The sequence below is a fragment of the Orycteropus afer genome, unplaced genomic scaffold (assembly GCF_000298275.1).
Source record: "Orycteropus afer afer isolate SDZICR_OR568_19922 unplaced genomic scaffold, OryAfe1.0 scaffold00040, whole genome shotgun sequence".
NCBI classification, from domain to species: domain Eukaryota; kingdom Metazoa; phylum Chordata; class Mammalia; order Tubulidentata; family Orycteropodidae; genus Orycteropus; species Orycteropus afer.
Genome location: NW_006921627.1, coordinates 8,374,407 through 8,401,956, shown reverse-complemented (window position 1 = coordinate 8,401,956; position 27,550 = coordinate 8,374,407). Strand labels below are relative to the sequence as shown.

At 46.7% G+C, this 27,550-nt stretch overlaps 1 protein-coding gene across 1 annotated transcript; it reads right to left on the bottom strand.

The window, feature by feature from the left end:
* Positions 1-333: 333 nt before the first annotated feature.
* On the bottom strand, positions 334-27,198 carry CCND2 (cyclin D2). Its single transcript, XM_007937076.2, has 5 exons — positions 27,004-27,198; positions 25,044-25,259; positions 22,120-22,279; positions 11,949-12,097; positions 334-483 (listed from the first exon to the last, which is right to left on the bottom strand). The coding sequence occupies exons 1-5, from the start codon at positions 27,196-27,198 to the stop codon at positions 334-336; spliced, it is 870 nt and encodes a 289-aa protein (XP_007935267.1).
* Positions 27,199-27,550: the final 352 nt, after the last annotated feature.

Below are 27,550 nucleotides of genomic sequence, written 5' to 3'. Positions count from 1 at the left end.
GTTCCCATATTGCAGGCGTACATTTTCTCTAGCTACTCGGCAGGTTTTCCTGAAAGCATTTTACTATTACATTTACATAATCAAACAGTAACTGCTCGCATATATAAGGGATTCCCTTCTGTTGTACTTCAAATAGGCACCAAATGCTTTTAATTATTCCGTTTTATAGAACCTTTTTCTCTCACTTCTAAAAGATCTTTAAATATGATCTAAGTGGGGGCAGACTTTTTTTTTTTTTTTTAAGTTTTGTCCTAAAACACAAAGAACAAAATACAACCAGAGGGAAGGAGAGAGCAGATTATGAATGCGCCTCTCCACTTGGACCTGTCATCCTCACAGGTCAATATCCCGCACGTCTGTAGGGGTGCTGGCTTGGTCCAGTTCATCCTCTGACTTGGCACCATCTCGCTGGTCCTGACGGAACTGCTGCAGGCTGTTGAGCAGCACCGCCTCAATCTGCTCCTGGCAGGCTTTGAGACAATCCTGGAGAAGAAAAACCCAAACCAGAGAGGTCATCAAGCAAGATCCACAGGGCACACAGCATTTTATGAATATACATAATTCAAACTTCACATAATCCCATGTTAGTCTTCCTGTACACCTATTTCTCATTTACCGACTGTCTTGTTATTCGATATTTCACATTTATGACAATGGTAAAAAGATCTATTTTGCACACACAAAAAAGCTATTTTGTGCATTGGCGACGTACACCTGGCAGTAACAAATGCCAAGGTGTGACCCGAGAGTCATGTTGGCTGGGCCATGATACTCAGTTGTTTGGCAGTTACATACTAATTTGTCAGTTACATGGTGATGTATTCATCCTCCATTTTGTGATGTGATGTGGTTATCCTCCATTTTCACACCATGCTGATTTTTACATAACAACCTGGTCTTTGGCCACTAACCATGTTGTAAGTGAAAGTGGGTGTAGAAATACATGTGGAATAAAGGAGACACATTCTTGCAGCACCTACAGTGCCTAACATCTCCAAGTGGGGTCTGGGAACCAGCACTATCAGCATCACCTGGAAGCTTGTCAGAAATCCAGCATCTCAGCCCAGTCTAGACAAATATAATCAGAATCTGCATTTTAACAGGGCCCCAAATAATTTGTAACAAATTGGCATCTGAGAAGCACTGGCCTAGACGTAGATGGTCTACTTAGAAGGTATTTTGCATTGCTTAGTATTCAAGAAGGAGCTCTAGTAGCACTGTGCCTAAGGCATCTGACTGCTAACTAGAAGGTTGGTGGTTCAAACCCACCAGCCACTCTACGGAAGCAAGACTGGCCAATCTACTTCCATTAAAGATTTACCACCTCAGAAACCCAATGTAGGGGTCACTCTGAGTCAGAATCGACTTGATGGTATTCAAGGGGCCAACCAGATGCATTCTACTTGGAAAAGTTAGGAAGTAACAGAGAAAAGGGGAAGGACACCAGGGGTGCTACAGCAGTAGAATTCAGCACCTTATCTGAGGAACAGGGAAGAAGTAAGCGAATGGACCAAATGTACCAATCCTAGATTCCTTATTGACTACATTGGCACAAAAGACTTGCATTCGACTTGGTAGTTGTTAGGTCCTATCAAGTCAGTTCTGACCCACTGCAACCTTATGTACAACAGACCAAACCACTGTCTGGTCCTGCACTATCCTCATGATTGATGCCATCTTTGAGTCCACTGTTGCAGCCCCTGTGTCAACATTTCATTAAGGGTCTTCCTGTTTTTCACTGATGCTCTACCAAGCACGATATTCTTCTCCAGGGACTGGCCCTTCCTGGTAACAAGTCCAAAGTACAGGAGACAAAATCTTGCCATTTTATCTTCTGAGGAGTATTCTGTACTTCTTTCAAGACAGTCTGAAAGAAGTTCAAAGTTGTACTTCCTTCAAGACAGCTTGCACTCAACTACAAACCAAAAAAAGAATTCTGGTAATGCAGTGGTTAAATGCTCACTGCTAACAAAAAGCTTGGTGGTTCAAACCTACTAGTAGCTCTGTGGGAGAAAAGACCTGGCAACCGGTTCCCATAAGGATTACAACTTGGAAACTCTAAGGAACAGTTATAATCTGTCAAATATGAGTCAGAGTCAACTGGACAGCACATGGTAACAACAACTAACCTAAAGGTTGGCAGTTCGAACCCACTTAGGAGCACTGCAGAAGAAAGGCCTGAAGATCTGCTTCTGTAAAGATTACAGCCAAAAAAATCCTACGGAGTATCTCCATTTTGTAACACATGGGGTTGCCTGAGTCGAAACTGAACTTGATGGCAATGGGTTTGGTTTTTTGGTTGGTTGGTATGTCTCATAAAAACATAATACAGAATGTTTACAAAATTCTGAACATTTAAGATGTCCAGTTTTGGAATAAACAAGAATTTGCAGCATTGCTCTATTAGTCTATATTTGGTGGGGAAAATTCAGAGTGTGTTTGCCCAGGCAGAGGAGGCGTTTTGCTGGCCATGTCGGATGCAATGGCAAGCCGTAGGTGTCACTAGGAAGGGATGTGGATCATAGCCGTAACTGCAGTTCGAGCTAAAGAAATTGCTGTTAGCAGATACTGTCCAACCTCTCCCTTCTGCAAGGCTGCTTTTCTGCTCTTTCTTGAGCATGTACACACATGGAAAATGTGTTAAATTGAATCTTCTCAGTCCTCACAGGAAACTCTGTTAGCATAGTGCCTAAGGGACTTGACTGCTAACCAGAAGGCTGGCGGTTCAAACCCACCAGCCACTCCTTGGAAGGAAGATGGGGCAATCTACTTCATAGTGATACTGCCTTGGAAACCCAAGGAGCGGTCGCTATGAGTGGGGTCCGACTCAACGGCACATAACAACAGCAACAGTTCTCAGAGATTAATATTTATCTCCCTTTTGTTAGTTTCACCGTGATTTTCCCTCACTGCCCAGATACTATTATTTGCCAAGCACAGAAGCCTTATCTTTATTCCAAAGATCTAAAATATGGCTGGAATTAACTACTCAGGAACAAAGTTTCCATACCTCCAAATTTTCCTTTCCTATCTATCACCCATTCCACATTTCTAACTCTAGCTTTTTATGAAAATTAAGGTAAGGAACACTAGCAGACCAAAGGCTAAGGATAAAAATGAAGCATCACCTGAAATCTAAGAATAACAAAATGAGGGAAGGTAGTATTTGCTGCCCACTTGCTTTACTTGGGCCATAGCAGCCAAATTATTCAACTTCACTGATCTCAATTTGGAGTCCCTGGATGGTGCAAATGGTTAAGTATTCAGCCGCTAACCAAAGGCTGGTGGTTTAGTCCACCTAGAGGTGCCTTAGAGGAAGACTTGGTGATCAACTTCCATAAAATCTATGGAGCACAGCTCTACTCTGACACACAAGGCATCACCATGAGTCATGGCAACTGGTACTGGTCAAGTGAGGTGTGGATTAACATTTATTCAAGATACGTTAAATGTCTACTGTGTGCTAGGCACTGGGAATGTAGTACTGAAGGTGACAGACAAGACCCAGCAGCAGAGGTCTCCCTGCCAACCCTGAACAAAGCTGAGATAAGAGTCAGAGACTGCAACCAAGGGCTTACTATTACTAGCACCTCTTGAACTCTTCTTTGGTATCTCCCAGTCCTATCTTCCACTCTGTCTGATGCACCTAACCAGTGAACAGAAATCTGATAGGTCTCACCTGTGTCCCCGTTTGGCTCTTCCCCATGTCCCTCCTTCTAAGACCCATCCTGCTGGGCTATGATCACTGCTTGTTGAAGGTTGTTAGATAGTAAAGGGTAAGGGCATCATGTTTGTATAAAAGCACTTGCACTTCAGCGGTGGTTATTTACAAACACTAAATATCATCTAAATTAATAGTCATCTAAAATAATCTTAAGTAGAGGCAAAGCTAATGTGAGGGTCAATATATCAGGCAAAAAAAAAAAAAAAAAAAAAGATGATCCAGGTTTCTTTTGAATGTTCCTTAGGAAGGTCCTCATCAGAGATGGTCCACATGACACCATCAGTTTGTATTCCAAAGCTGGAATAGACAGCTGTTTCTGCACACCATATGAAGGCACTGAATTGTTCTCAGGGGTCAGTTGGCAGGAATAACACCTATCAGTAAGCACTAGACTCACTATGGTGAGGTGAGATCCCCACAGCCTGCGAAGTGAGCAGGAGCCGAGGCTTGGGAACAGCAGCACGTTCACCCCGTCTCGCACAACCTCGTGGGGTAATTCAACACTATTTTCTTCTTTGTCTCTTTTTTTTTCCTGCAGAGAACAATCAGTTGAACCTAAGAAGGTAAGGAGTGATGCCCGTCCACTGGAGATGTGCTTCAGGAATGCCTGAAGGGTATGAGTTTTTCTTTTGTTTTAATTTTCCTCCAGGAAGTAGAGGAAGTAACTTATACATCGAGGTAGTAACTTATACTTGCCTCCATGGAAGACAATCCTATCTGAAACGTAAGGCAGGAGAGTTTCTGCTATCTGAAGATGACAGGCTTCTCAGGTGATTGAGGGACCTTGTGTGTACATGTGGGTGTGTGTGTGGGGGAGGGGTATGTGGACAAAAGAACTCTGAACCATTAAATAGAAAAAAAATTTAAAAAGCTTGTTAGGTGTCAGCCATGATGTATCTAAAGCCTTCATATGCTTAGCCAATTGCTGAGTACTTTCTGATGTGAAGTTTCTGTGTAAGACCTTACTCTCCAACAAGAAACCTATACAAAGCCATTCCTGAGTGGTCTTCCTTCCTTGGAGGCTCTATTCTGGTCCTATGGAGAGGTAATCAGGGTCAGCACATCCTCTACCCCAATAACATGACCACGCCAGCATCCCTAAGATAGGTGGTCTTCGAATGGGGAGACTGGGCTCCAGCACACAAAAGAAATTGACTTCAGGCCACATAAAGCATCTTCTTTCCTTCTGAGTTACCAAGACTGCTGCTTTTCCTGGTATTCAGCCTTCCCTTCCACCAGCCTGAGACCTTAAAGAAACATTCTCAGAAAATCCTACAGGGAAGGCAGGGACATTTGGCAGTCACGTCTACTGAACTTTCAGAGCCAAGGGACGTCATGATAATATGTGCATCAAGAGTCAGATTTATGTATGCTCCAGCCAAGAACATGTGCACAGGCTTTCCTGAACAAAACAAAGATTTCATGCAAAACATATACTATCTCTTCAGGCCCATTTTAATTTCAATCTAAAGTATTATCTATTGCCAGCTTGGGATCTTTTGACCCTTATGATGACTTAAGGAGACATACCTCAGGAATGAGGGACCCTGAATCTCATTCCCATTCTCTTCTAGACTGACCATGTTATAGACCCAAGCTGGGTCTCAATAGTGTTCCCCATACCTGGAAAGCTCTCGAGGATTTCAGCCTACCCCTATCCCCTTTCAGGTTCCACTTCTTTTCTCAGAGAAGTTTCACAACTTGGCTATTATCACCTCTAGTTTCAATTGTGTGACTCTCATTCTGGGTAGATGAAAACTTCTTGAGGGCAAGAGCTTTGTTGTACAGTGATATAGACCATTCTACTCACTGATGGTGAAGAGAAGTCCAGCATCCCCTTCCTTGAGACAGAGCATACTCCCTGCATATTAATACCCTTGTTTATTATTATAGGGATCCTTCAAGGGCTCTTAAAAGGCATGAGAATGTCCTGTGAGCAGATGGAAAGTGAAGAGAGAGGAGCATGTGTGACAGTGCGGTTATCTGCAACTAGAGAAACAAATCCCACACAGCCCCATTCTTGCCCCAGGAGCTCCCAGCCTCCAAAGCAGCAGGGCAAGAGGGCTGCATGGGATGGGCAGGGAGGAGTGACTTGGAGGAAGGAGAAGCCCTGCCTCAAATCTAGCCAGGATTCTTCTGTTAGGAGATCAAGCTGGGAGGAGGAAATGGAAGGTGAGGGGAGTTAAAGAGCTTGAAGGGAAGAGGCAAAGCTGGAGAAGAATAGAATCACAATACTTCACATGGGTCAGGATTAAAAGACAATGTAAGCAAGCACAGAATTGGAGAAAGTAAGGGTCAGAAGGGCCTCTGGAGGTCAAAACTCCAAATCTAAATCTTATTTACAGCAAGGGCACTGAAGCTGGAGAACCGAAGTGGCTTGCCCCCAGCTACACCTAGTTCAAAGCTGAAGGTGGCCTTAAAGAGGGCAAGCCTCCAATTTCCGACCTCATTTCCCCATACAACTCTCTCTCTTCTGGGCTCTAAGTAAAGACGTATCGGGTAGAGAAGCTCTAAGGAAGGGAGACAGCCCAAGTGGCCAGGAAAAAAAAAAAAAAAACAGTGCCTCCAACGAAAAGATGCTACATGCATGTAAAGTGCAGTGGCCCAGGAACCTCCGCTTTCCGGCAGCCTCCAAAAGCACCAGCCATTGTGTTAAGATGCCCCAAATTAAGCTGATTAAAAGGAAAGCCATAATGCTCGTCTGTCAGCCTGGACAGGTGGCACTCCATAGCGCTGGAGGTCGGGCAAACCTCCAACTTCTAGGATGATAGGCTCCCCCTCCTCTGGCCCCCCTTTACCCACTACCCCCGCGCCCCCAGCTTCAGAGCCCTGACAGCAGTGTTTGTGATCTCCAGCTCGTTACACGGGCCTCTGACTTCCTCTGCTTGCTGGCTCGGACTCCAAGCCCTGCACCCTCCTCTGCCTCCATGAATGGGCTGACGGAACTCCTACCATTAGCCCTCAGTGTAACTGCATCACTCCATTGTCACCACACACGCACTGCACTCAACGGGAGAATAAAGGGCTGAATGAACCCCAGACCCGTGGCCAACTCAGGCAGAGACAACTTAGGAAACTATCTCATTCTTCCTTTCTTCACAGGCTCTTTGGCTTATTTCCTTGCATACAAAATGAGGCCCACAGAAAAAATGAGGCAGGAGAGGGAGCCATCAGCCCCCAATTCTATTCCTTCTACCTCCCCACCCCCAGTTTTCCTTCCAGCAACTCTTCAAAGGTTCTTGACCATCATACATCCTGTAAGTGCACAAAAGACAGTATCAGTACTGTAGGTGCCTTTAGAGCAGGAAAAGTGTGAATGAGCGAGGGTACTGGTGCCTCTAGCTAAGGACAAAAACACGATGTTGAGGACCCTATGAATGGCACGTAGTGGAAACTGAGACTTCTTCCACTGCACTGCTAAGTGGTTTCAATACCTGATTTGACAACCAAAATCAGAACATGCCAGGATGACTCTTAGGAAGGGGCATCACGGCACCTTCCCAGGGGGATATTTAAGCATGAGACAGATTTTTCATTTGACCCAGATGGAGAAGGATGGGTAAAATGACCAGATGACTAGAATCTATTCCAATAACTTTACCACATCTTTATGACCTGTGAGCATCAATTCTACTTTTTAATGGAAGTGAATTAGTGAAACTGTGTCATGTGAAAATTATAATTACTCTAAGATAAAGCTGGGTTAAACTCAGGGTTTCAAACTAAGATTTGCTGTTGTTGTAATACGCTGTTGAGTCGATTTCGACTCATAGCGATGACCCCTTCTTGGATTTCCAAGGTATTATCACTACAGAAGTAGATTGTCCTATCTTTCTTCTGAGGAGTGGCTGGAGGGTTTGAACCACCAGCCTTCTGGTTAGCAATTAAATGCCTTAGGCACTACAACATCAGAGCTCCGACAACCCAAAGAGAGCCCAAACTTGACAGGATTGCCCTGTTTTTCTGGGTCTCACAAGTTTTCCACCTTTGACAGGGTACAGTCTTAACATTTTTCTATTGTTCACTTTAAACGAGAAAAAACAAACTCACTGCTGTTGAGTCGGATCTGACTCATAGTGACCCTTCCTTGGGTTTCTGAGGCGGTATCTCTATGGAAGTAGATTGCCCAATCTTCCTTTTGAGGAGTGGCTGGTGGGTTTGAACCACCAGCCTTCTCGTTAGCAGTCAAATGCCTTAGGCACTACGCCACCAGAGCTCCCATTGTTCACTTTAGTGGAAAATATTTGCACTTTCCTTCTCTGACAGGTTCCCATCTTAGCCAGGTTCTGACTTTCACAGGTTTTACTGTAATTAATACTAAGAAACACAAAGGCCTGGGGATACCAAAGAAACAGAAACATACTTGAGACCCATCTGCCCCCTCTTTGTCCTTCATTCCTTCCTTCCTCCTTCTCTCCCTCTCCTCAGCACCATTCCCCCATGACTCTGCCAGTTGGGTCTTGTTCAAGAGGTTCTATAGACAAGTAAACACTGAGATAAATGCTGGCACAGAGGCATGGACAAAGCACCGAGGGACGGAAGAGGAACCTCGACTCTGCCTGGGGAGGCCGGGACAGGTTCACCAGGGAACCAGAGCAGCCGATCCCTCCTCTGAAACTTACCCTTGGCAACGGAAGCCCCGGTAGAAGTTCCCCCAAAAGCCAGAACTGGCTAATGTCTGCTTTTAGCAACACTTATGTTGGAAGAAAAAAAAGTACTTAAAATATACCACCCTCTGAGACTTTTATTCCCTGTAAAACTGTCAGGCTTCTCACTCAGCTTTCTCTTTGGAATGAAGCGTTCCGGTTTATTTTGGCAACCACAAGGAGCAACAAAGACCAACATTCTCAGAGCCGCATGGCTCCGTCCTACCAAAGCTATCTACTGCTGGCCAATGAGCCAGAGAATGTGTGTGGCAGTCCCAAACAAATCCAAGGGATCCTTCTTCAGCAGTGTAATCCCCGACAATCCACGATCTGTCACCTACAGGGCTAGGGACACTGTAAGCTTGAAGAGATTGCAAATTATGATGCCCAGAAGAGCAAGAGCAGAACTTGGGGGATGCCAGGGCAAATGGAGCTCCTTCTGATCCCTATTTATCAGTGCAGTATAGCTAGAGGGCAAAATGGGGTTGGGAGTATTAGACTTCTCTAAGGGAGAGCTCAACTCGAACCTCTGGGCATTCCAAGGTGCAGCCCTGAAGAAAATGCAGGGCATTATTTTGTTGCAAAGTTTACTCTGCTGAAAGCTTGCCATTTCATATGCGGTCTCAGGAGTGTTGTCTTCTAGTTTGACACTCTACAGCATTTTAGTTAATAATACATTATTTATGACTCTTTCATTCATGATCTTAAAGAATTCGCTAAAGCTTTGAACATTTTTGCTCCTGATTTCCCCTGTAATCGCTAACTCATACAAAGAACTTCATCTCTAGTTTTCCATGCATTCCTGTCCACCCTGGCCAACTTCTGGTGTGGTGCCCAGAGGCCATGCCTTGCTCACCTATAATATACCTAACAGCATCCGCAGGGAGTGAGCCTTCAATAATTAATTCCAGGAATAAATGAAAAGTGAGTGCTTGAAATTTCTTGACTCATGAAATGGCAAACAGAACTCAGGAAACACAACTCACCTACTTCCAAACACTAATGCATTCTGAGTTTTCGTCCTTTTAATTTACTTTACTCCAGTCTTCACCTCCTCACAAGATGATCAATGAATGGAAGGAGATTTAACAACTGGGAAGGTGTGCACACACTAATAGCCTAACTCAGTGCTTTTCAAAACTTTACACTTGAAAAAAGAGAAAAAAAAAAAAAAAAAATCCTAGGAAATGGAACAAGTACCTCCAGGGAGTTCTGAGGACACCGGAAGCTTGGGAATTATGGAGGTCTCAAATTTTACCTAAAAAAGTGGCATGAATTTTGCATTCTACTAAGCACCTTAATCCTTTGTTTTTAGTATTAAAATGTTTAAATTATTTAACATTACTGGCTTTGCTTGGCCCAGGCCCATTAGTGGGAATGAGGCATGGACACTCCAGTTAAGAAATACCAGTTGCCACAGAGTCAATTCCAACTCTTGGTGACCCTACGAGTGTCAGAGTAGAACTGTGCTCCACAGGATTTTCAGTGGCTGATTTTTTTAGAAGTAGATCCCCAAGCCTTTCTTCCAAGGCACTTCTGGATGGGCTCGACCATTTTGCACCATCCAGAGACTTAAGAAACACAGCCCAGGCCCATTACAGAAACCAAGTACAACTCTGTAGCTGGAGTGTATAGTGGGAGACCTCTAAACTGACTTTGTATCCACTGAACCCAGTCTCATAGCTGTCTTGAATAGGCTGGTTACATAGTATCTGAAAAGGGCAGAGAGTTTCTCCAGGAAGAGCTAGCAGACTGGTTTGCAGTCCTTAAAAGCAAAGCACATCCCTAGAGCCTCCATGGTTGCCCTCCTCAACCCAGGAATGACCTCTGCCCATTTGAACTCATCAAGGGTCACTAAAGAAAGATCTGGGGAAGGCTGGAGACAGGTGGGGAGACACATCAGCCAATTAGAGCAGGTCTATAAATATCTGAAAGAGGTTACAAAGCTGGGGTCAAACTCCTGTCACTGACACTTTTGTCTCTGGGGGTAAAGGAAGGGCCTGTCTCCAGCTGGTTGGGAGGCCTACTGGTATGGCTGCCATAACAGGAGATATTTAGATAAAAAAATGAAGTGTACCATTTCTATAAATTTTAAGTTCTGCTCATGATTTTTCCTGGGAGGATTAGAAAAGCTGTTGTAGGGGTCTTTTTAATCTGCATTTTAGAGCCCATACTTAAAAAAAGCATGTTTTGGGGCCTTCATCATTTAAAGACAAATTTTAAGATAAAAGTATGTCGGAGAAGGACCCCAGATTTGTTCTGTCAGGCCCCAAACACTTCCCTGCAGCCTTCCTTTGCTCTGGTAACAAATCCCAAGGCAAAATATACAGGAGGTGGTGAGAAAGCAAGCCAGCTGCAGCCTCAGGCCCTCTGAGCGTTTACCTTCTGTCCGGCACCCCTTATGGAGGCATCATCCATGGGGAGTGGACACTGCGTTATCCCTCAACTCAATATATTCCCACATTAGGGCATTCTAAATCCCTTTGGAATGTCCAGAGGGTGTCATTGAGAAGTTCCCCTGCATTCTTGAGCCTCACCATGGTGACTCACGAAGGCCTCAAAGCCGACATCCCTCTCTCGAGCTGTCTTTAAACCAAAGGCCTTTCTCAAACAAAAAGAACCCAGTAGCCACATCATGGTGAGGTGTAAAGTTCACTGGCTGGGAGTTGGAGCGTCCACGTGCTAGTTCCAGCTCTGCTCCTGCACTCCCCCCTCACCTCTATACACCCCAAGTCCCCAGGCTGGTTCTTTTTCTCTAGGCCTCCTTATAAAATATAGGGACTCTTGTCTCTGATCGCTCAGGAACATTCTGGCTCTGAAATTTCCAGGACTGGAATTTCCTACCAGCTGAATTCACAACCTCCACTTGACCCTGGTCTGTCTCAAAACCTTTTTTCTAATGAGCTTCAGATTCTGGCAACCAGAAGGTAACTAACTGCCTCTGGCCTGTCCACAGGGCACGCAGAATGGAAAAATCTCCAGCTAATAATAGTTCCTTGAATTTGTATAGCACTTTATTCTTTTTAAAGTGCTTTTAATCCATTACCACACTGAATGAAAGGGAAGTGAGAGACAGGAGCGGTGGAGAGGTTTGCCCAAGGCCAGACACCCCGCTAATGGCAGGGGGCATCGCTTGAGCCTTTGCTTCCTCCTCTCTTGCAGCAAACTCCTTGTTCTAATTGTCCCATCTCCTCTAGAGCCCTTGCAGCCTTAGCCTGTGTGAGCAAACATGTAGCACTGTTTCACGCTCCACACTGGAGAAGAGGCAGTCTGACAGCGTGTACATAAATGGAAGTGAAGCAGCAATTCAGGCCCACGGGGAAGCCCATGCCACACAGGAAAATTAGTAAACACCTTTCCCTCTCCCCTTGTATCTGCTTGCTTGGTTCTTTTCTGCATCTTATGGCGTGCAGGCTTACTGGAACTGAAGATGAAGCCTCACCTGCTCCATTTAGAACTACCGTGGAAGTTCATCTCAGGAAACAGAAACAAACAAACAAGCCCCTGATGCATCACAATTAAACCCACTACATCTTTCTTTGAGCTGAGGAAAGAAAGGTCTACTCTTGGCCACCTACCACGTCCGTGTTTGTGATCTTGGCTAGCAGATCCGTCAGGGCATCGCTAGTGAGCGAGCTCACGTCTTCATCCTGCTGGAGCCCACAGATGGCTGCTCCCACACTTCCAGTTGCGATCATTGACGGTGGGTACATGGCAAACTTAAAATCTGTGAAAAAAAAAAAAAAAAAGGCAAAAAAACCAGGAAAGGGTCAGGGCATGGGAAGAATTTGGTTCCAGGAATTCCCCAGTCTGCAAATACAGCTATAGGCACATCCTTTCTGACTCCTTCATTCACAAGAAGTCCACTACTTATTTATTATTTGTCATCATTGAGCTATTAACTGGGTGGTGCAAATGGCTCATGTTCAACTACTAACTTACACAGGGGTACCAGGGAAGAAAGGCCTGGCAATCTGCTTCCATAAAAATTAAAGCCAAGAAAACTCTAAGGAGGAGCTCTACTCTGTAACATATGGGGTTGCCATGAGTCAGACTTCACCTGATGACAACAGGTTTGGTTTTCGGTGGCTATCCCAGGTTTAAAATGAGAAGACATGAGGCATGGGTACTGGTCTAAGCAGGAAAGGGGCAGAGCTTATGTAAGGGCACACAACGAATTCACAGAGAACTCATGTTTCCTCAAGCACCAAAGTTTCACAGTCATATCAAAGGCTAGCAGGGACAAGTGCAAGATACTTGTCTGAGCTCTAGTGGGGCAGGCTCTGGTGGGGCAGGGTGAGAGAGGGTCTCCCTGGGAGTAGAATGAAGCAAGGGATGTTAAGACCAACATACAGATCAGACACCATTTATGCCATCCAAGTGGCATAACCCAAGGGCTCCAGAGGCGGTAAATAGGAAAAATTACTCGCAAGTGGGGGATCAGGCAAGATTTTACGAAGACTGATACTCTAAAAGAGATCTTGCCACACTCTCTGGGCAAGCATATGCTCAGAAACAACAGAAAAAGACTATTTCATAAAAAAGGGAAGGAAGTGAGAGAAGCAGCATTGCAAAGGGCTGATGTTCACAGTTTACAACTTCTGGCCCAATCCCAAGGACTCCAAGAACATGAGGACAGGACTTGAATCAGACACAAAAGATGACCCTTCACATTCTAACCCAATGCCTCACTTGGCTTAGCTTTTATGGCTCATGTGCCTGAGGGTACCATTTTCTTGGTGGCAAAAATGGTTTGTTAGAAGCGCAAAACTGAGAATAAATTTGAGGGACTCAGAAGTCCCCTCCCTACTTTCATCTCTCCAAGAGCAAAAACAGAGTATGCTGCTATGCACTGGACATTGGGCCTCAAACACCTTGGCTTCCTTTGAACTGTCCCCGGAACAGCCTGGCTGACTACAATGCAGCTATTTCTCCATCCATCAAGGGGAGATGAAGACATCCACATCTTACTACTGTTACACATGACACCAATTACCAGCATGCACAGTACCTGACACACATCATGTCCCATTTAATCGACACATTAATAACACAAAGTGCATAATTATTACTCTTGGGTTGGGTGAGGAATCTGAGGCTTTGAGAGCTTAAGATGCCCTTACTCCTGCCGTATATTGATGTGTTAAAAGAGGGGATAGTTTTGCCACTCATCCTAGTAACAGATCTGGCAGGGAGCAAGTCATCCATGGTTTGAGCTCTCTAGCCCCTCATTGTTGTTGATGTTGGGTGCCACTGAGTCAAATTTTCAACTCAGAGTGACCTCATCTGAATCTTTACAGAAGCAGATGGCCAACTTTCTCCTGTAGACCCACTGTGTGGGTTTGAAGCACCAACCTTTTGGTTAGCAGCTAAGTACTTAACCATTGTACCATAGGGCTCCTTAGTTTCACATTACTCCAGTGAATTTGCTATACCTAGCAGTGGAAGTGTATGTGTGTACAGAGGAAAGAAGACATAGACCGTACTTTAAATTATAGGAAGAATATTAGGGTGGACCTACAAAACCAGTTCAAGCTAATATTTTACCTTCTTCCTAATCAATGCTCTACCACAACACATACTTTGTCATAACACATGCACTTTTAATGGTGACCCCATTCTCCCAGCTTGGTCACCGAAGCATACAGGGTTGCCCTCCTATGAAGGCAGAACACGTCTGTCTGTCTGTCTCTCTCCTTGGCTTTCTTTCCAGTGCTTTTTTGCATGTTTTTCCTTAACACACTCACCATTTCTATCTCTTTAGGGATGAGTGTTACGGTGTTCTTCCAAAAGCCTGCTGTTCCCTGGCCCTTCCTGTGCCTTCTCTCTTCCCAGGGACAGTGTGACAAAGCTGGCCTCCTTGCCTCCTGCTCTGCTGTAGGTCTGCTTCCACATGGGGCCACATGAGGGTGTTTCTCTGCCCAATAACCTCGTTAGCTCCCCCCTGTGACATTCATAATGCAAGGGAGGTAGCCAGCTCATGGCCCTAGGCCCACAGAAGTCCGGGTGGAAGCATCTGGTAGGGAAGGGGCAGGAAAGTATCCTTGGCCACCCCCCTTCCCTCTGCCACAAGCCTCAGAACCAGGAAGTAAAGCTCACACGTGCCTATCTTTGTAGTCCCACTGCCCACGTTACCATCTCCTTGGAAACCCAGGGAGGGGTCGCCAGGAGTCGAACTGATTCAATGGCATGAGGTTTTTTTGTTTTTTTTTTTTTGGTATTTTCAGCATATTCATAAACCTTTAAGGAGCCATCACCAGGTATACACGGGTTGTGCTGGGTGGGAGGGGTTGTCTGTGTGTGTGAGGGCCAGGGCCAGAAGTTGCACAGAGGCCTTCTCCCTTGGAGACATTGTCCCCCTGCCCCACAGAACTGGGGAGCACTGTGTGCGTGAGTATGGCTGCTTCAGCTGTTCACAGACAGGCAGATCCCACTCACAGCAAGATAAGAGCCACTGGGGGGCAGGCCAGCTGCTCTCCTCTCCTCTGCTGCCCGTTATAGCAGAAACCAGTGCCGCCCCCTAGTGCCTGCTCAGCTTTCCTCTGGGTTAGTCAATTACAGAGGCATCAGCACTGAAGCCAGACCCAGGCTAGGTGAACCTTGAGCAAGTCACTTCCTCCCTGGCCCTCTGTATTCTCATTCATCTAATAAGGGTTTAGACAGATCAATGTTTTTCAAGCTTCCATGTGCAACCCTTAGGAGGTTATGAACTCCAGTTGTGGTTCATAACCAGTATTTTATTTTATTGAATAAAATGTATCAGAACACATTGCATAAGTAACAGTAAGCACTGTTTTGAGAAACTTTTGTATCGAGTTTTATGTGCATGTATGCACACTGTGAATTGTGAGATAAAATGTATTTCTTCTTTCATGGCTTAGAGGTCAAAAGGTTGCTAACAGTAGACTGGGTAATGCCCCAGGTGCCTTCCAGCTCTAAATGAGAGTGACCCCCAAGGAAAAGGACAAGGAAGAGACAACAGAAAGCAGCTTGGCTCCTGCCAGCCAGCAAAGCCACATCATCCATCCCTTGCCACAGAGCAGCACTAGTTCCACATGGCATTGGGACCACACTCAGGGAACACAACCCCCCCCCCATGTCTGCTGGGTTAGGGGGAAAAGAACAGAGAAAAAACACAATGAAACATCTGAAGGGCTGCATCCTTGCAGTTCACTACCCCCACCCTGGGAAAATCCCACTCAACCCAATACTGAAAACTTGAAACTTTGGCTATGTAACAGGATGGAGAAATGTTTACTATAGGCACCTGGGGCGAGGGAGGGGGCCGGAAAATCAAATTGCAAGCATATACATTATGACCAAGACTATAACCTCCCAATGGGGGGAAATGTATATATATATACATATATGTGTGTATGCGCACATGCATGCACTTCTATGCATGTGCGCACACACAGATACATATATTTCTGTACCATCCATATATAACCATCAATACATAAATATAACTACACATACACATAAGGATGTAATGAACTAGAAGGATACACAGAAAATGAAAATTTTCTCAGTAGGTGGGGAAATATGAAAAAGTTTGTAAAATTTTATTAGTATTTAATTTTAACAAATAAAAGCCAGATAGAAACCTCTAAATTTCTTGGTCAAAAATACCAATGAGCTGCATTTGAGTGCAGAAGTCACACTCAGGAGTGAGGGTCTCTCCTCTCTACCCTCTGCTGCCCACCTGGAAAGGTGAGCTGTTACTGACTTCCTGAGACCCACCTCCTCCTGCAAGCAGAGTGAAAGACCATTAAGTGATCAGTGATCATCCTGACCAAGTCACTTACTACATGTTCCTCCCTGTTCCTGGCACCGTAGATATCAAAAAAAAAAAAAAAAAGGAGCCAAGGACAAGGATCATTCCCACTCCAAAGAAAATATCAGTCATCTTGGAGCTGGGACAACAATTTCTAAGATAGGAATACAACACAGCATGGTGCATGACGAATGGCTAAGATGTATACCACATGGGTAACTTCTAGAGACACTTCTCAAAGAAAGGAGGCATTCAAGTGAATAGGAGCAATGGGAGACGCTTCTGAAACACAGTGTGTCCAAGGAGATGGGAAGGATTCTGATGACTGAGTCCACATCTCCAAGTCCTATCTCCAATGCCCATTAGATTCAGGCATGTTCTTCCTCCAGGCTGCTGCATCTGGGGACCTGAACAACACACCTGGCCATGGAGAAGAGATCACCCTAGTGCCTAGGGCTTTGCTTCACCTCCCACGGAAGCAGAGACAGGCCCTCTGGGGCACTCCAGCTCACGGTTCAGAATGCTAGCTGCTCTGGAGTCAGACAGAAATTGAATCTCTAGCTCACCATCTACCAGCTGTGTGAAGGTAGAGAAGTTACCTGGCTCTCTGAGCCTCAGTTTTCTCATCTGCAAATAAGGGTAATAATGATACAACCTCATAGGGTTGTTCTGAGGATTAACTAAAATAAACCATGTGAAAGTGCCTGACTCATGGTGAGCAATAAATGTCAGCCCTCATCATCATCATCACGCATTAGTACTGGCACTTCCTGTGGAATGGGGACAGGCTATGTGGCTGCTGGAGATTCTCTTCAGTGTCTGGAGAGTGAGGAGAAAGGCGCCCAGCATCCCTGGATTGCAGGCAGATGCCGAGAGCAGGCCAAGCACGCCGAGGCCGGGAAGAATGAGGGCTCTGTGCTTTCTGGAGAAGCTTTCACTATCCAGTTGTGTATGTGTCCCAGAAATGACCTCATTGAGTTCCCAAAGCCTCCTGCTGTTTTGTCAGGCATGAGAGAAACTGAGGCCTTATAGGTAATTGGAGAGAGCCCATAAGGACACAATGAATGATGGGCAGAAGCCCCCAACAACAGTCCCAGCACATCCCAGCTTCAGTCACGTGTGGTTAACCCAGAGCCCAAGAACAATGCCCTGCAGTAGAGACCTGGGGCATCCCTCCTTCCTCCTGGTGTAGCAGAGACAAGAGGCATACCTTAGGGGGATTCCGGCTCTAATGTGGTTCGTTCCCTTATTCAGTTTAGTGGTAGGGATAGTGAGCTTTATTAAAAAAGAACTTAAAATTCATCTGGTTCAAACACCTTTTACAGGTGAATCCGTGAAATCCTAAGAGATTAGGATTTCTCTAGTTTCACTTACTATGAATGTCAGGCCTGGGGTTAAAACTGAGCCATGGACTCCTGATCTGGTACTCTCTATAACTTTCCAGAAGTTAAACAGCTCCTCAAGGTCACCTACCGTATACTGCTGAAGAATGCAGGGTAGTCTTTCAAATCAGAAGTGGACAAAAAGCCCACAAGAAAAGGCCCTGGCTTGACAGTCAAAAGTCATGACATTATCCAAGAAGGTGTATGACCTCACACGTGTAGCTTAACCTCTAAGGGTTGCCACCAGAGTCCCTTTTGGGCAAATCCCACATAGGCAAGAACAAGGAGAAGCACTCCACAATTCATCAACTTGGTATCTGCACTTCTTGGTCCGATTTCACTGAAGAAAGAGTTCTGAGTTAAAGAGGTTTAAAACCAAGGATTACATGGCCCTGCCCAGCAAGCTAAACCCTCATTATTTTGGCCATGGTGGCAGAATCCTTGAAGTAAAAGAGTGACAGCTCTGCTCTTGTTCACCACTAGGGGGAGAGAGACACTTGTTCTAAGGCTGAAGAGAAACAGGGAAGCCCTAGCCAGGGTTTCCCCCATCACTCCCCCCTCCAACCTGTAGTCAGGTGGAAGTTTAAAGGCCAGAACCCAGGGTTCTCATTGGTCCACAAATGACGTCAGTATCAGCGGCAGCACACACCTCATCTGCCACCTCCAGAGTAGGTTCAGCACATCCTGTCCTCTAATGCAGGACTGCCATGATCAGCTAATGCCACTTTAACGCCAAAGACAGAGGTAGAAAAGGTGGAGAGGGAATGGCTGGAGCATGGCAAGCAGCCTGCTACTTATCACTTTACAGCCAGATGGGAAGTGAGATAGCCAGCATCATACTGCCTGTCCCCATAGGGCGCTAACAGAAGAACTGAGACTCTTGGTTCAACATGCCACTTCCTCTCAGCCCCATGACCTCTCAGCTGTGGAGGCAGCTCCTTCTAGTCTGGATCAAGGGCCAAGACACCTACCCGTCCTGGACCACCACTCCCTCACTGTAACTTGGGGATAGAAACTAATGAAACACCTTTAGGTGAAGCACATGGTAAACCCAGAAGATGGGAAAGCACAATGGATTATTATTACCACTGGAAGTCAGGCCTTGAGGTGGGGAACTGGGAGGAGACTACTCATAGTTGTGGCACAAATAGCTCAGGGCAACATCTTAAGGTTGAGCTCCTAGAGCAGAAAGAGAGGTAGGTGGGGTACCATGGGTAGTGAAGTTAAGTTAAGCACCACCCTTACTCCCATCAAGTTCAAGCTCAAACCCATTGGCTCTTCTAGACTAACTGGAATCATCTGTTGTTGCACATGACATCACGTGTCAACAATCCCCCAAAGCAGGAGTGCAATCCTGAGTCATCTCAAATGGTCTCCTCATCCCTCATTTACAGACCTGGATGGAGGGCTCTAACATCAGAGCCACAACTCACAGGACTAAAGCTTGGTTCTGCCTCCCCAGCATCAAAAACTCTAGGAAAGGGAATGGCAGGAGCTAGAAGTTTTGAAGGTCTCCTCCCAGATGTCTCCAGTGATCAGGACCAGCTGGGGGTAGGGGTGGGGGAAATACCAGGCCGTCTGAGGCAATCTCTTCTTCAGAAGCCATTTCAGGCCAGGCCTGGAAGGGAAGGAGCACACCTCTCTGCCTTGCCACCATCTTATCCCCAAGCACAGTAACATAAGATGGACACTCTGCTACCCTTTCTGCAGCCCCTCTGTGCTCTCCCAAGCTCATTCTCTTCCCCTTTCACACACACATACGCTCTCCACAGACTGCAGAAACACTGCCAGCTCTTTCACAACAAGCTTTTCCCATGAACTATCTACACAGCCTGGAGGCTGGCTACCATCTCCCCCAGACCCCTGTGGGCTTCCAAGACCCTGGGGCTGAAGGTGCCTCATCAGCTCCAGGGCAACACATCCAAGACTGGGAGGGCAAGGCAAGAGGGTAAGATGAAGGAAGGGACTGCGTGGAGTGTGAGTTCACTATCTCCCACCATCTGCCCCCAGTCACCCTCTGCCTGCTATCTGCAGACACAGTTTTAGGTACTTACCCTGTCTCCACACACAGGCCCCCAAAATGTGGAATCTCATCTTCCTGGAAGGTTTTCTTCCAACAAAGGCAGCCCTTGACTTTTATACAGTCAGATGATGCTGTAACCTCCAAGCAGGGGGGACCTCTGGGACTTAGTCATTCAACCAACCCAAGTGCAGACCAGGGAAAGGCCTTCTGAGAGAGGCATTCCAGACCCAGGAAACTTCTCCTAGAACCTCCTTCACTTCTGATCAGTCTCCACCTGAGGCTCAGGACTCGATGCAAGGTTTTCATTTGGCTGAAGGTGATTTTTTTTCTACATCCAGGCCCCTCAAGGCAATAATGGATCTTCATGACTTTCTCTGCCTCCCTCAGAACTCTGTCCTCAGCCTCTGAATCCCAGGCTCCCTACTCTGGCCTCAAAGTTGGCAGCCACCCCCAAGGATCTGCGTGCAAGAAGGCCAGAGGTGGGGGATGGAATCCCCAACTTTATAGAATGAGCCCTTAAAGAACCCGGCGATCTGCCTGTGCGTGGGTAATTCTACCCACCACTCCCAACCCAATCAGTGGACAGAGAGGAGGAAGAGGGGACAGACCCTGAAAGATCTGTCAGTCAAGAGACAAGGTCAAAGCAGACTCCGGCTATCAACAGCTGGGCAATGGGGGAGAGCTAGGGTCACGGGTCAGCCATCCCAGGGCCAGAACGAAAGGAATGGTTAACCCCTCCCCCACTGTGAATCATGACAAGAGGGACGGGACAGTGGGGCCTGAGAGACAAAATAACAAGTCAGTGAGAGACTGACCTCTAAGACTCAGGCCAAACAGCAGGAGAAGGGAAGGAATCAAAAGAATGATCACTGTCTAAAGACTGTAAGGGTCCCCAGGGCTGCAGGAAGGGCAGCTAACTCTCCTGCAAAGGGCCTCAGGGCACATGCATGCTCTATGAAGCCTGATTCTGGTCCACAAGGGCAGGACTAAATAAAGTCACCAAGGAGGGCATCTGTCTCCTGGGACCAAATAAGAGAGGCCTGGCATCATACGAGCAGGCCAGTGTGTGCAGAGCACAGGGGGCCTGCTGGGGATAGATTCAGGCAGACAGAAAAGTCAGGTCATAACACCTTGGCTCACAGATAAAATCAGAACTGGGGGATGGCAGCATTTGGAGGTGAACATAGAGCACGTAGCACGTATACACTGTTGTTGTTTGTTGTTGTTGTTGTTGTTATATGCCATTGAGTCAAACCCGACTCACAGCGACCCCTCCTTGGGTTTCCGAGACAGTATCACTACGGAAGTAGGATTGCCCAACCTTCCTTCCGAGGAGTGGTTAGCCGCTGTCAAGTAGATTCTGACTGAGGGTGACCCCGTATGTACAGAGCAGGGCGGCTCCATAGGGTTTTCAAGGCTGTGACCTTTTGGGAGCACATTGCCAGGCCTGTCTCCCAAAGTGCTTCTGGATGGATTCAAAATGCCAACCTTCTGGCTAGTGGTCTAGCACTACACATTATAATCAATCATTGCTACAAATGCAACAACAACACGAAATGAGATATTGAAAAAAACGTAGCCCCTCAGTCCCACCCATACAATTCAGCTATTCTTGACAGATTTGAGGTGGACAACTTTTAAAGATCTTCCCAAACTGTTCTTTACTAAACGTTTCTGAATGTGAACATATGAACTCTTGACACCCTCTCTCCCCTGGGTAAGAAAGGTTTTGGGGTCTTCACTATAGTTACAACTAAGGAAAAAAAAAAAAATGCTAGAAACTGGCTAAGGATCAATTTAATGAGGCAACATTAAATCCTTGCCTTTGGTTTATTACGAAAATGTGAAACAAAGGGGCCCCTAGGAACTATGTATCAGTTGTAGGGTCAATAGGGTAGAGAGAAAACTTTTAACATGAAGGCAACAGTGGCTATTGCTAGTTTAAAGGCTGTACCCTCCACATCAAAACACATAAAGTGAGGGCATCAGATGCCAGTACTCCAAAAGTGAATCCTTGCTGGAAGTCAATTATGCAGTAGAGGCAATAAATGTTCTACAGTAAAAAGAACTCCTTTGGTCTCCCTTACTCGGAGCAGCAGCGGCATCTTTATCTTGACATTGTTCCTTTAACCTATGTTTGCCCCTACCAGCCCCCCCCCCCTTGAAATTTCCTCTTGGGCTTATCTCCAAGCCATCCTTTTCCTCAAAAGATTAAAGATTTAAAACACAACCAATGAGCAGTATATATAATCTTCAAAGAGCACTTTAGACACCATAAAGAATACTTTAACAGGCACTAATTTTTTTTCCCTTACCACACACACCTGTCCTCATAAACCATTTATGAGTTTAGCAGCAAAAGAGAATGTAGCAACCCTGATAAAGAAAACACCACCACTCAGGAACAAATGCTTAGACTCTAGACCACCCTTCTAGAAACACACAAAGACATGAAATTTAGTAGCAGTGTGCCCTCCCCATCTCTCCCCCCTCACACACACACACCCAACATAACCTGCCCCCCCAGAGCTGCTTCGCCTCCCTCTCCAGCTCCAGCCTGTTCTTACCAGTGGCACACAGAGCAATGAAGGTCTGTGCGTGCTTGCGGATTAACGACAGCTTCTCCCTTGGCTGGGGCAGTTTACGCAGGATGTGCTCAATGAAGTCGTGAGGGGTGACAGCTGCCAGGTTCCACTTCAACTTGCCCAACACCACCAGCTCCCACTCCTGGTGAGTCAAGTAGGAAAAGAAGAGTTTAAAATCCAAAGCCTGACTTGGTGTTGAGGGTTGGAGGTTAGGATCCAGACCTGTCTTAATGACACCCATTAGGATACTGTTAAGATTGTAAGGCAGGCCCATTTGTCAATGTGCCCCTAAAGCTTTGAACTGTCGACAGCTCTTCTTATCCTTCAAATGTCAGGCTCCATGGAAAATAAGGAGTGCCCAGGTAGCTGTGGCGAAGACTCCCCTTTCTTCTATTTCCTCTCCTCTCTTGCACCCCCACCCTACTCCCACCCAACCTAGATTTCCATGCAACGCTGCTTTCTGCCCACCCAGAAATCTGACCTATAATAAGACACTACAAAGGTCACTGAGGCCATTTGGTGGTAATTTATCATGTCTCTATTACTGGATTCATTAATCTTTTTAATCCTCATGGAAAAATGATTCATACAGATAAAGCACAAAATCAGGTCCTCTGGCCCAACTCCTTGGCAACCAATTAGCTTGCTTTTACTTGGTGCCAAAAAGTGCCATTTTTCCCTTTGCTGTTAAAACTTTCCCCTTGACACATCATGCAGAAACCATGGGGAAATGACACAGAGCACACTTTCACCTAAATGTTTCTCAGGCCTTTGTAATCACGACCAAAGGACCAGCATGGTCATTAAACCAGTTGCTGTCAACTCTGCCTCATGGCGACCTCGAACTGTGCTCCAGTGTTTTCAATGGCTATTTTGCAGAAGAAGATCGCCAGATTTTTCTTCCGAGGTACCTCTGGGTGGACTTGAACCTCCAACCCTTTGGTTAGCAGCTGAGTGCTTTTGTTGTTTGCACCACCCAGGGACACTGCGATTGTTATTGGCCACCCCACTGTACAGATGAGGGTGACTCTAGTAAAGTGAAGTTAGCTGTCCAAAGTCACAGAATCCATTAGTCCAAGTTTGCGGCAATATAGACCTGTCTTGTTTTGGGCCTCTGACCAGTAGCCTACCTAGTAAAAAAAACTGTTTCATCCCCCTATAGATACTTTTGGGGAATCTTGCTAAAAAAGGACACAAATCAGAAAGAAATCTTAAAAACATGGGCAGTTAGAGGGAAAATATTTCTTATCAGTCATTTTTCTTCATAAGAATGAGAAACAGAGACCAGCTCACTAGTGGCCCCCCCAATACATTCTAAGAACCTTGAGTCCCTTCCACTGAGTAAAGCTAAAAACCATATGCTAAGCCAGTGTCAGAATCCCAAGTCTTCTTTCTGTTATACTACCTGGTGCTGTGGCTGGGGTAATCAATCAATCCCCTTCCCTTCCCTGGGCCTTAGCTTTCTCATTTGTAAAATAGGGAGACTCCTCCAGATCCCAACTTTTGGGCTAAAGAGATGAGACACGGAATAAAGGCAGATTTGTTTACAATAAAATAAATTGACTTGGCTTGTCCTGGAAAAACTGGAGTGGACCAAAGAATACCTCAATCCACCCTCATGTTGAAACGTATGGACCAGACGGGAGATCAATTTTCCTGCACCACCATGAGGAAAGCAAACTGGATCCCGATTCTAAAAATTTCTTCTTCTAACAATTTCAACTTTAACAAGGTGCTAAAGTTTGTCTTGGCTTTTTACAGAGGGTTGGAGTATCCCTGATAGACTACTAAACAATCAGCGTCTTCAAAGACGGGTTTGAAATCCCAGTCCTTTCTTCTCACAGGGGAATGTGAGTAAAAGCCACTCTTCTTGCACCATTATTAAAGGAAGCAGATCTCCCAGAAGAAAGTACCTTTCTGGGCCTCCCGGACCAAACCAGAAGCAGCTGAAATCTGGCAGCGGTTCAAAGGTGAAGTCATTCATGCCCCTCTCCACATTCTCGGCAATTCCTCCCCCACCTTGCGCATGTCTACCACTAGATGGCAGCACAGCCCCAGAAAGGAAGGCCCTGCACAAAGAGCCAACTTTCAAGAAGCCAGCCTTAGCTCTGCGGACTTTGTGCAAGCCATGTCAGTAAGGATGGGGGAAGAGGGAAAAAAGGGGGCCCCTTTTTCTAAACAGTATAGAGAAAGGTGTGGAGATCACTGAAGGGGTAGTCTCAGAGCCGCTCCACCATTTCAGTGCGGCTGTGAAATGGATATCCAACGTATGGTGCTGTGGGAAAAAGATACAGACCTGTGGGAAAAAGGTTCCCTGGCAGAAAGCTAAAGTCAAACGCGGACCACCAGGGTTGTACAGAGGTCACAACCCCATTGGAGCTAGGAACCCAGGCCCCAGAATCCTCCAATAAAAGGCCAATTTTGACTTTGCTCAAAAGCAAATGAGCTGATATTTCATGAACAGCTACTATACGCAGGTACCATGAGACTAAATAGATATATAAGACACTACCCTTTAAACTCAAGGAGCTCTGGTGGGTTCTTAGACAAACCACCAACACATTCCTATCATGTGAACATATTCCTACCTTGTGAGATGTTAAGACTATATTCTCTGAATTCAGTGATTTAAAACTTGGAATTTAATCGAAGGACTGCCATTGTGCACCATCCTTCCTCTACACACACACACAGAGATCTCCAAAATAGTCTTATTTAGCCTCAGTGCTTAGGGCAGTGCCCAGCACACAGTAGGAACACAAAAAACAGACATGTTAGAAGAATGAAAAATGTTCCTGGTGGGCTAATTTTGGATCCTAAGAATATTTGAGGATGAGTAGGGAGAAGGCATCTTAGGCCAGGAAAGAACGAGAAAACAGAATGGAAAGAGAAGGGACAGTCATTACCAGCAGTTCCTGAGGCTTGATGGAGTTGTCGGTATAAATGCACAATTTTTCTGCTGTCAAAGGGATGGTCTCTTTGAGCTTGGAGGCCAGAAACATGCAGACAGCACCCAGGAGTTGCAGATGGGACTTAGGGGTTGGCACCCCAGCCAAGAAGCGGTCCAGGTAATTCATGGCCAAAGGGAAGACCTCTTCTTCACATTTCTGCTCCTCACAGACCTATAATGGGAGTGGGAAAAGATTGGAAGAAGAGAGAAAATAATACAGGAAAAAGAGAGACAGAATAAAAAAATACCATCTACGGAAACAACAACAAATTTTTTTTTGTAGGGAGGGGGAGGGGAGCAGAATGTGTGATAAGAATAAAGATGAGAAAATTGGGGGTAAATCTAAATAATCCATCAAAGTTCGAGTATTCATCCAGAGCCTATAAAGCCGGGTGCATTAAAGATCCAAAACGAGGACTCTTAAGAAACGCGCAGCGACTGAGCCACGCTCCCTCCGCTACTCACTTCTTTTGCTCACTCTAACTCACTCTCTTTTTTGGATTTCGTCATCTTTTCAAAAAATCAATAAAAATATTCTGGAGGCTCCGGGAGTCTCCTGCTTGGTGCCATTCGGTTCCCCAGACCCTACTCTATCATTCCCGACAATTGAAAAAAATGCCCGGGGGGGTCCCTGCGGCCCAGGCGCCGCTATTGGGGGGCTGGGTGGGAAGAGGTGGGGAAGAGAGGGGAGGGAGAAGAGGAGGAAGCGCGCCGCAGCCTCGGCAGCTGGAGTAGGAGCAAGGGGGGACAGTTTGAAAAAATAATTAAAAATCGAGGAAATATCCTAGAAAAGCCCTTTTGGCGTTAAAACCCCAAGGAGGATCCAGGCTTCCCGAAACGGAGTTTTCGGGTGCCGGAAAGGTCTGTATCTCGACCCCTGGGGCTCTGGATCCCGGGGGGAAACTTGAAGGGGTGAGAACCGCGGCGGGAGTGTCCGGCTGCGGCCCACAAGGGCAGAAACTAGGGAACGTGGGGACGAGCTGGGGAAAAGACGGGGGCCAGAGAGCCTCCGGAATGAGGCACGGGGGGATCTGACCTCTCATTTAGGGGGTGCCCCGATATCCTCCCCCCAACACACCTCCTCCCCCCTTCCTACCCCACCCAACTCTCCGCACCGAGGAAGCTGGAAAGCCAAACTGTAAGTAACCTTCGTGAGGTGGGGTCGGAGAAAAGGGCAAGATTAGATGTGGGGTGGACGGGATACTGGGGGACGAGGGGGAGCGGGCGACGTCTCCAGCCTTTCCAATCGGAGTTTGCAAAGCAACATGGCGAAACCACGGCAGGTCCAGAGCTGTGCATACGTGGGCACACAGCTTGCTCGGCAAAGCTTTGGTGTAAGGGTGAAGAAGTGGTTCTTTTGGGTTCCCCTAAAACACATGGTTCTTCAGTGTGACTTCCGGGGCTCCTGAATTCCCCATTTCTCCCCTCCCCCCCTTAAGTGCCAACGCGGAGCCGCGACTACAGGCGGGAGACCTGAAGCTAGGGCGAATTTGCCTTAGTATTTTGAGGGGCTGCTTTTTACTGTGTGGGTCGCGATGTCGCGCTCCTACTGCCTTCTTCACCGCTCGCAACGCAGCAGCGGCTTCGCAGAAGGCAGGTCGGGATGGGGGTGGGAAGAAGAGGAAGCCACATGCAGCCACACGCGCGCGGGATGCGCCCCCACCCCCGCCCCAGGACAGCCTCGTTTCCCCCAGATCTTCCTCACCCCTCCTCTCCCCCTCCCCTAAGTTAATCCTGCACCCAGCAAGGAACCAAAATGAAGCCACGCGTCCCGCCAAAGGGCTCGGGGTAACCTCGCGCCCGGGAGCTGAGAGGCTGGTGCAGGGGCTACCCTGTCCCAGTTATTGGGTCCTTGCGTGGGGACTGTGAATCGGGGTGGGGGCATGGTTCCTAGAGAGCATCGCCTACAGCCCTACCTCCAGCATCCAGGTGGCTACCATCCTCCGCATGTAGGGCTGGATGTCCTTCTGCACGCATTTGAAGTAAGAGCACTGAGGAAGGTAGCGCTCCTCGATGGTGAGCAAGTTCTGCAAAATGCGGTCGTCGTAGAGCAGGTTGGGGTCCGGCACGGCCCTGCGGACCGGGTCCACCTCGCAGCACAGCAGCTCCATGGCGAACCGGGCGCGCACTCGTTCCCTGCACTCTCCCGACTGGAAAAGTTTTTTTTTTTTTTTTTTTCCCTTGGAGCGGGGGAGGGGAGGGGGTTCCCCTTACCTCCTTCCTTTGGCTAAATAGAGGGTTTTCGGGAGAAAGTCAGTGGCAGAGAGAGAAGCTAGAGAAGAGAGGAAAGGGACAGGCGGTGGGAGAGGACAGCCCTGGGGGCTGCTGAACTCGCGCCGGCCCTCCCCTTCAAACTTGTGTTGCTCTCCCCAGCTCGCTCTTCTCTCTGCACTCCGAGGCAGTGACGCAAGCTGGCTGGGCAGTTAGTTCTCCTCCCTCTCGCCTCACTCCCCTCTCTGGTTC

Excerpts from the sequence above, each read along its gene's own strand:
- CCND2 (XM_007937076.2), bottom strand. The coding sequence starts at position 27,198 with ATGGAGCTGCTGTGCTGCGAGGTGGACCCGGTCCGCAGGGCCGTGCCG. Across the intron at positions 22,280-25,043 it reads TCAAGCCTCAGGAACTGCTG|GAGTGGGAGCTGGTGGTGTT; the intron begins GTAATGACTGTC and ends TTGACTCACCAG. Across the intron at positions 12,098-22,119 it reads CATTGCTCTGTGTGCCACTG|ATTTTAAGTTTGCCATGTAC; the intron begins GTAAGAACAGGC and ends TTTTTTTCACAG.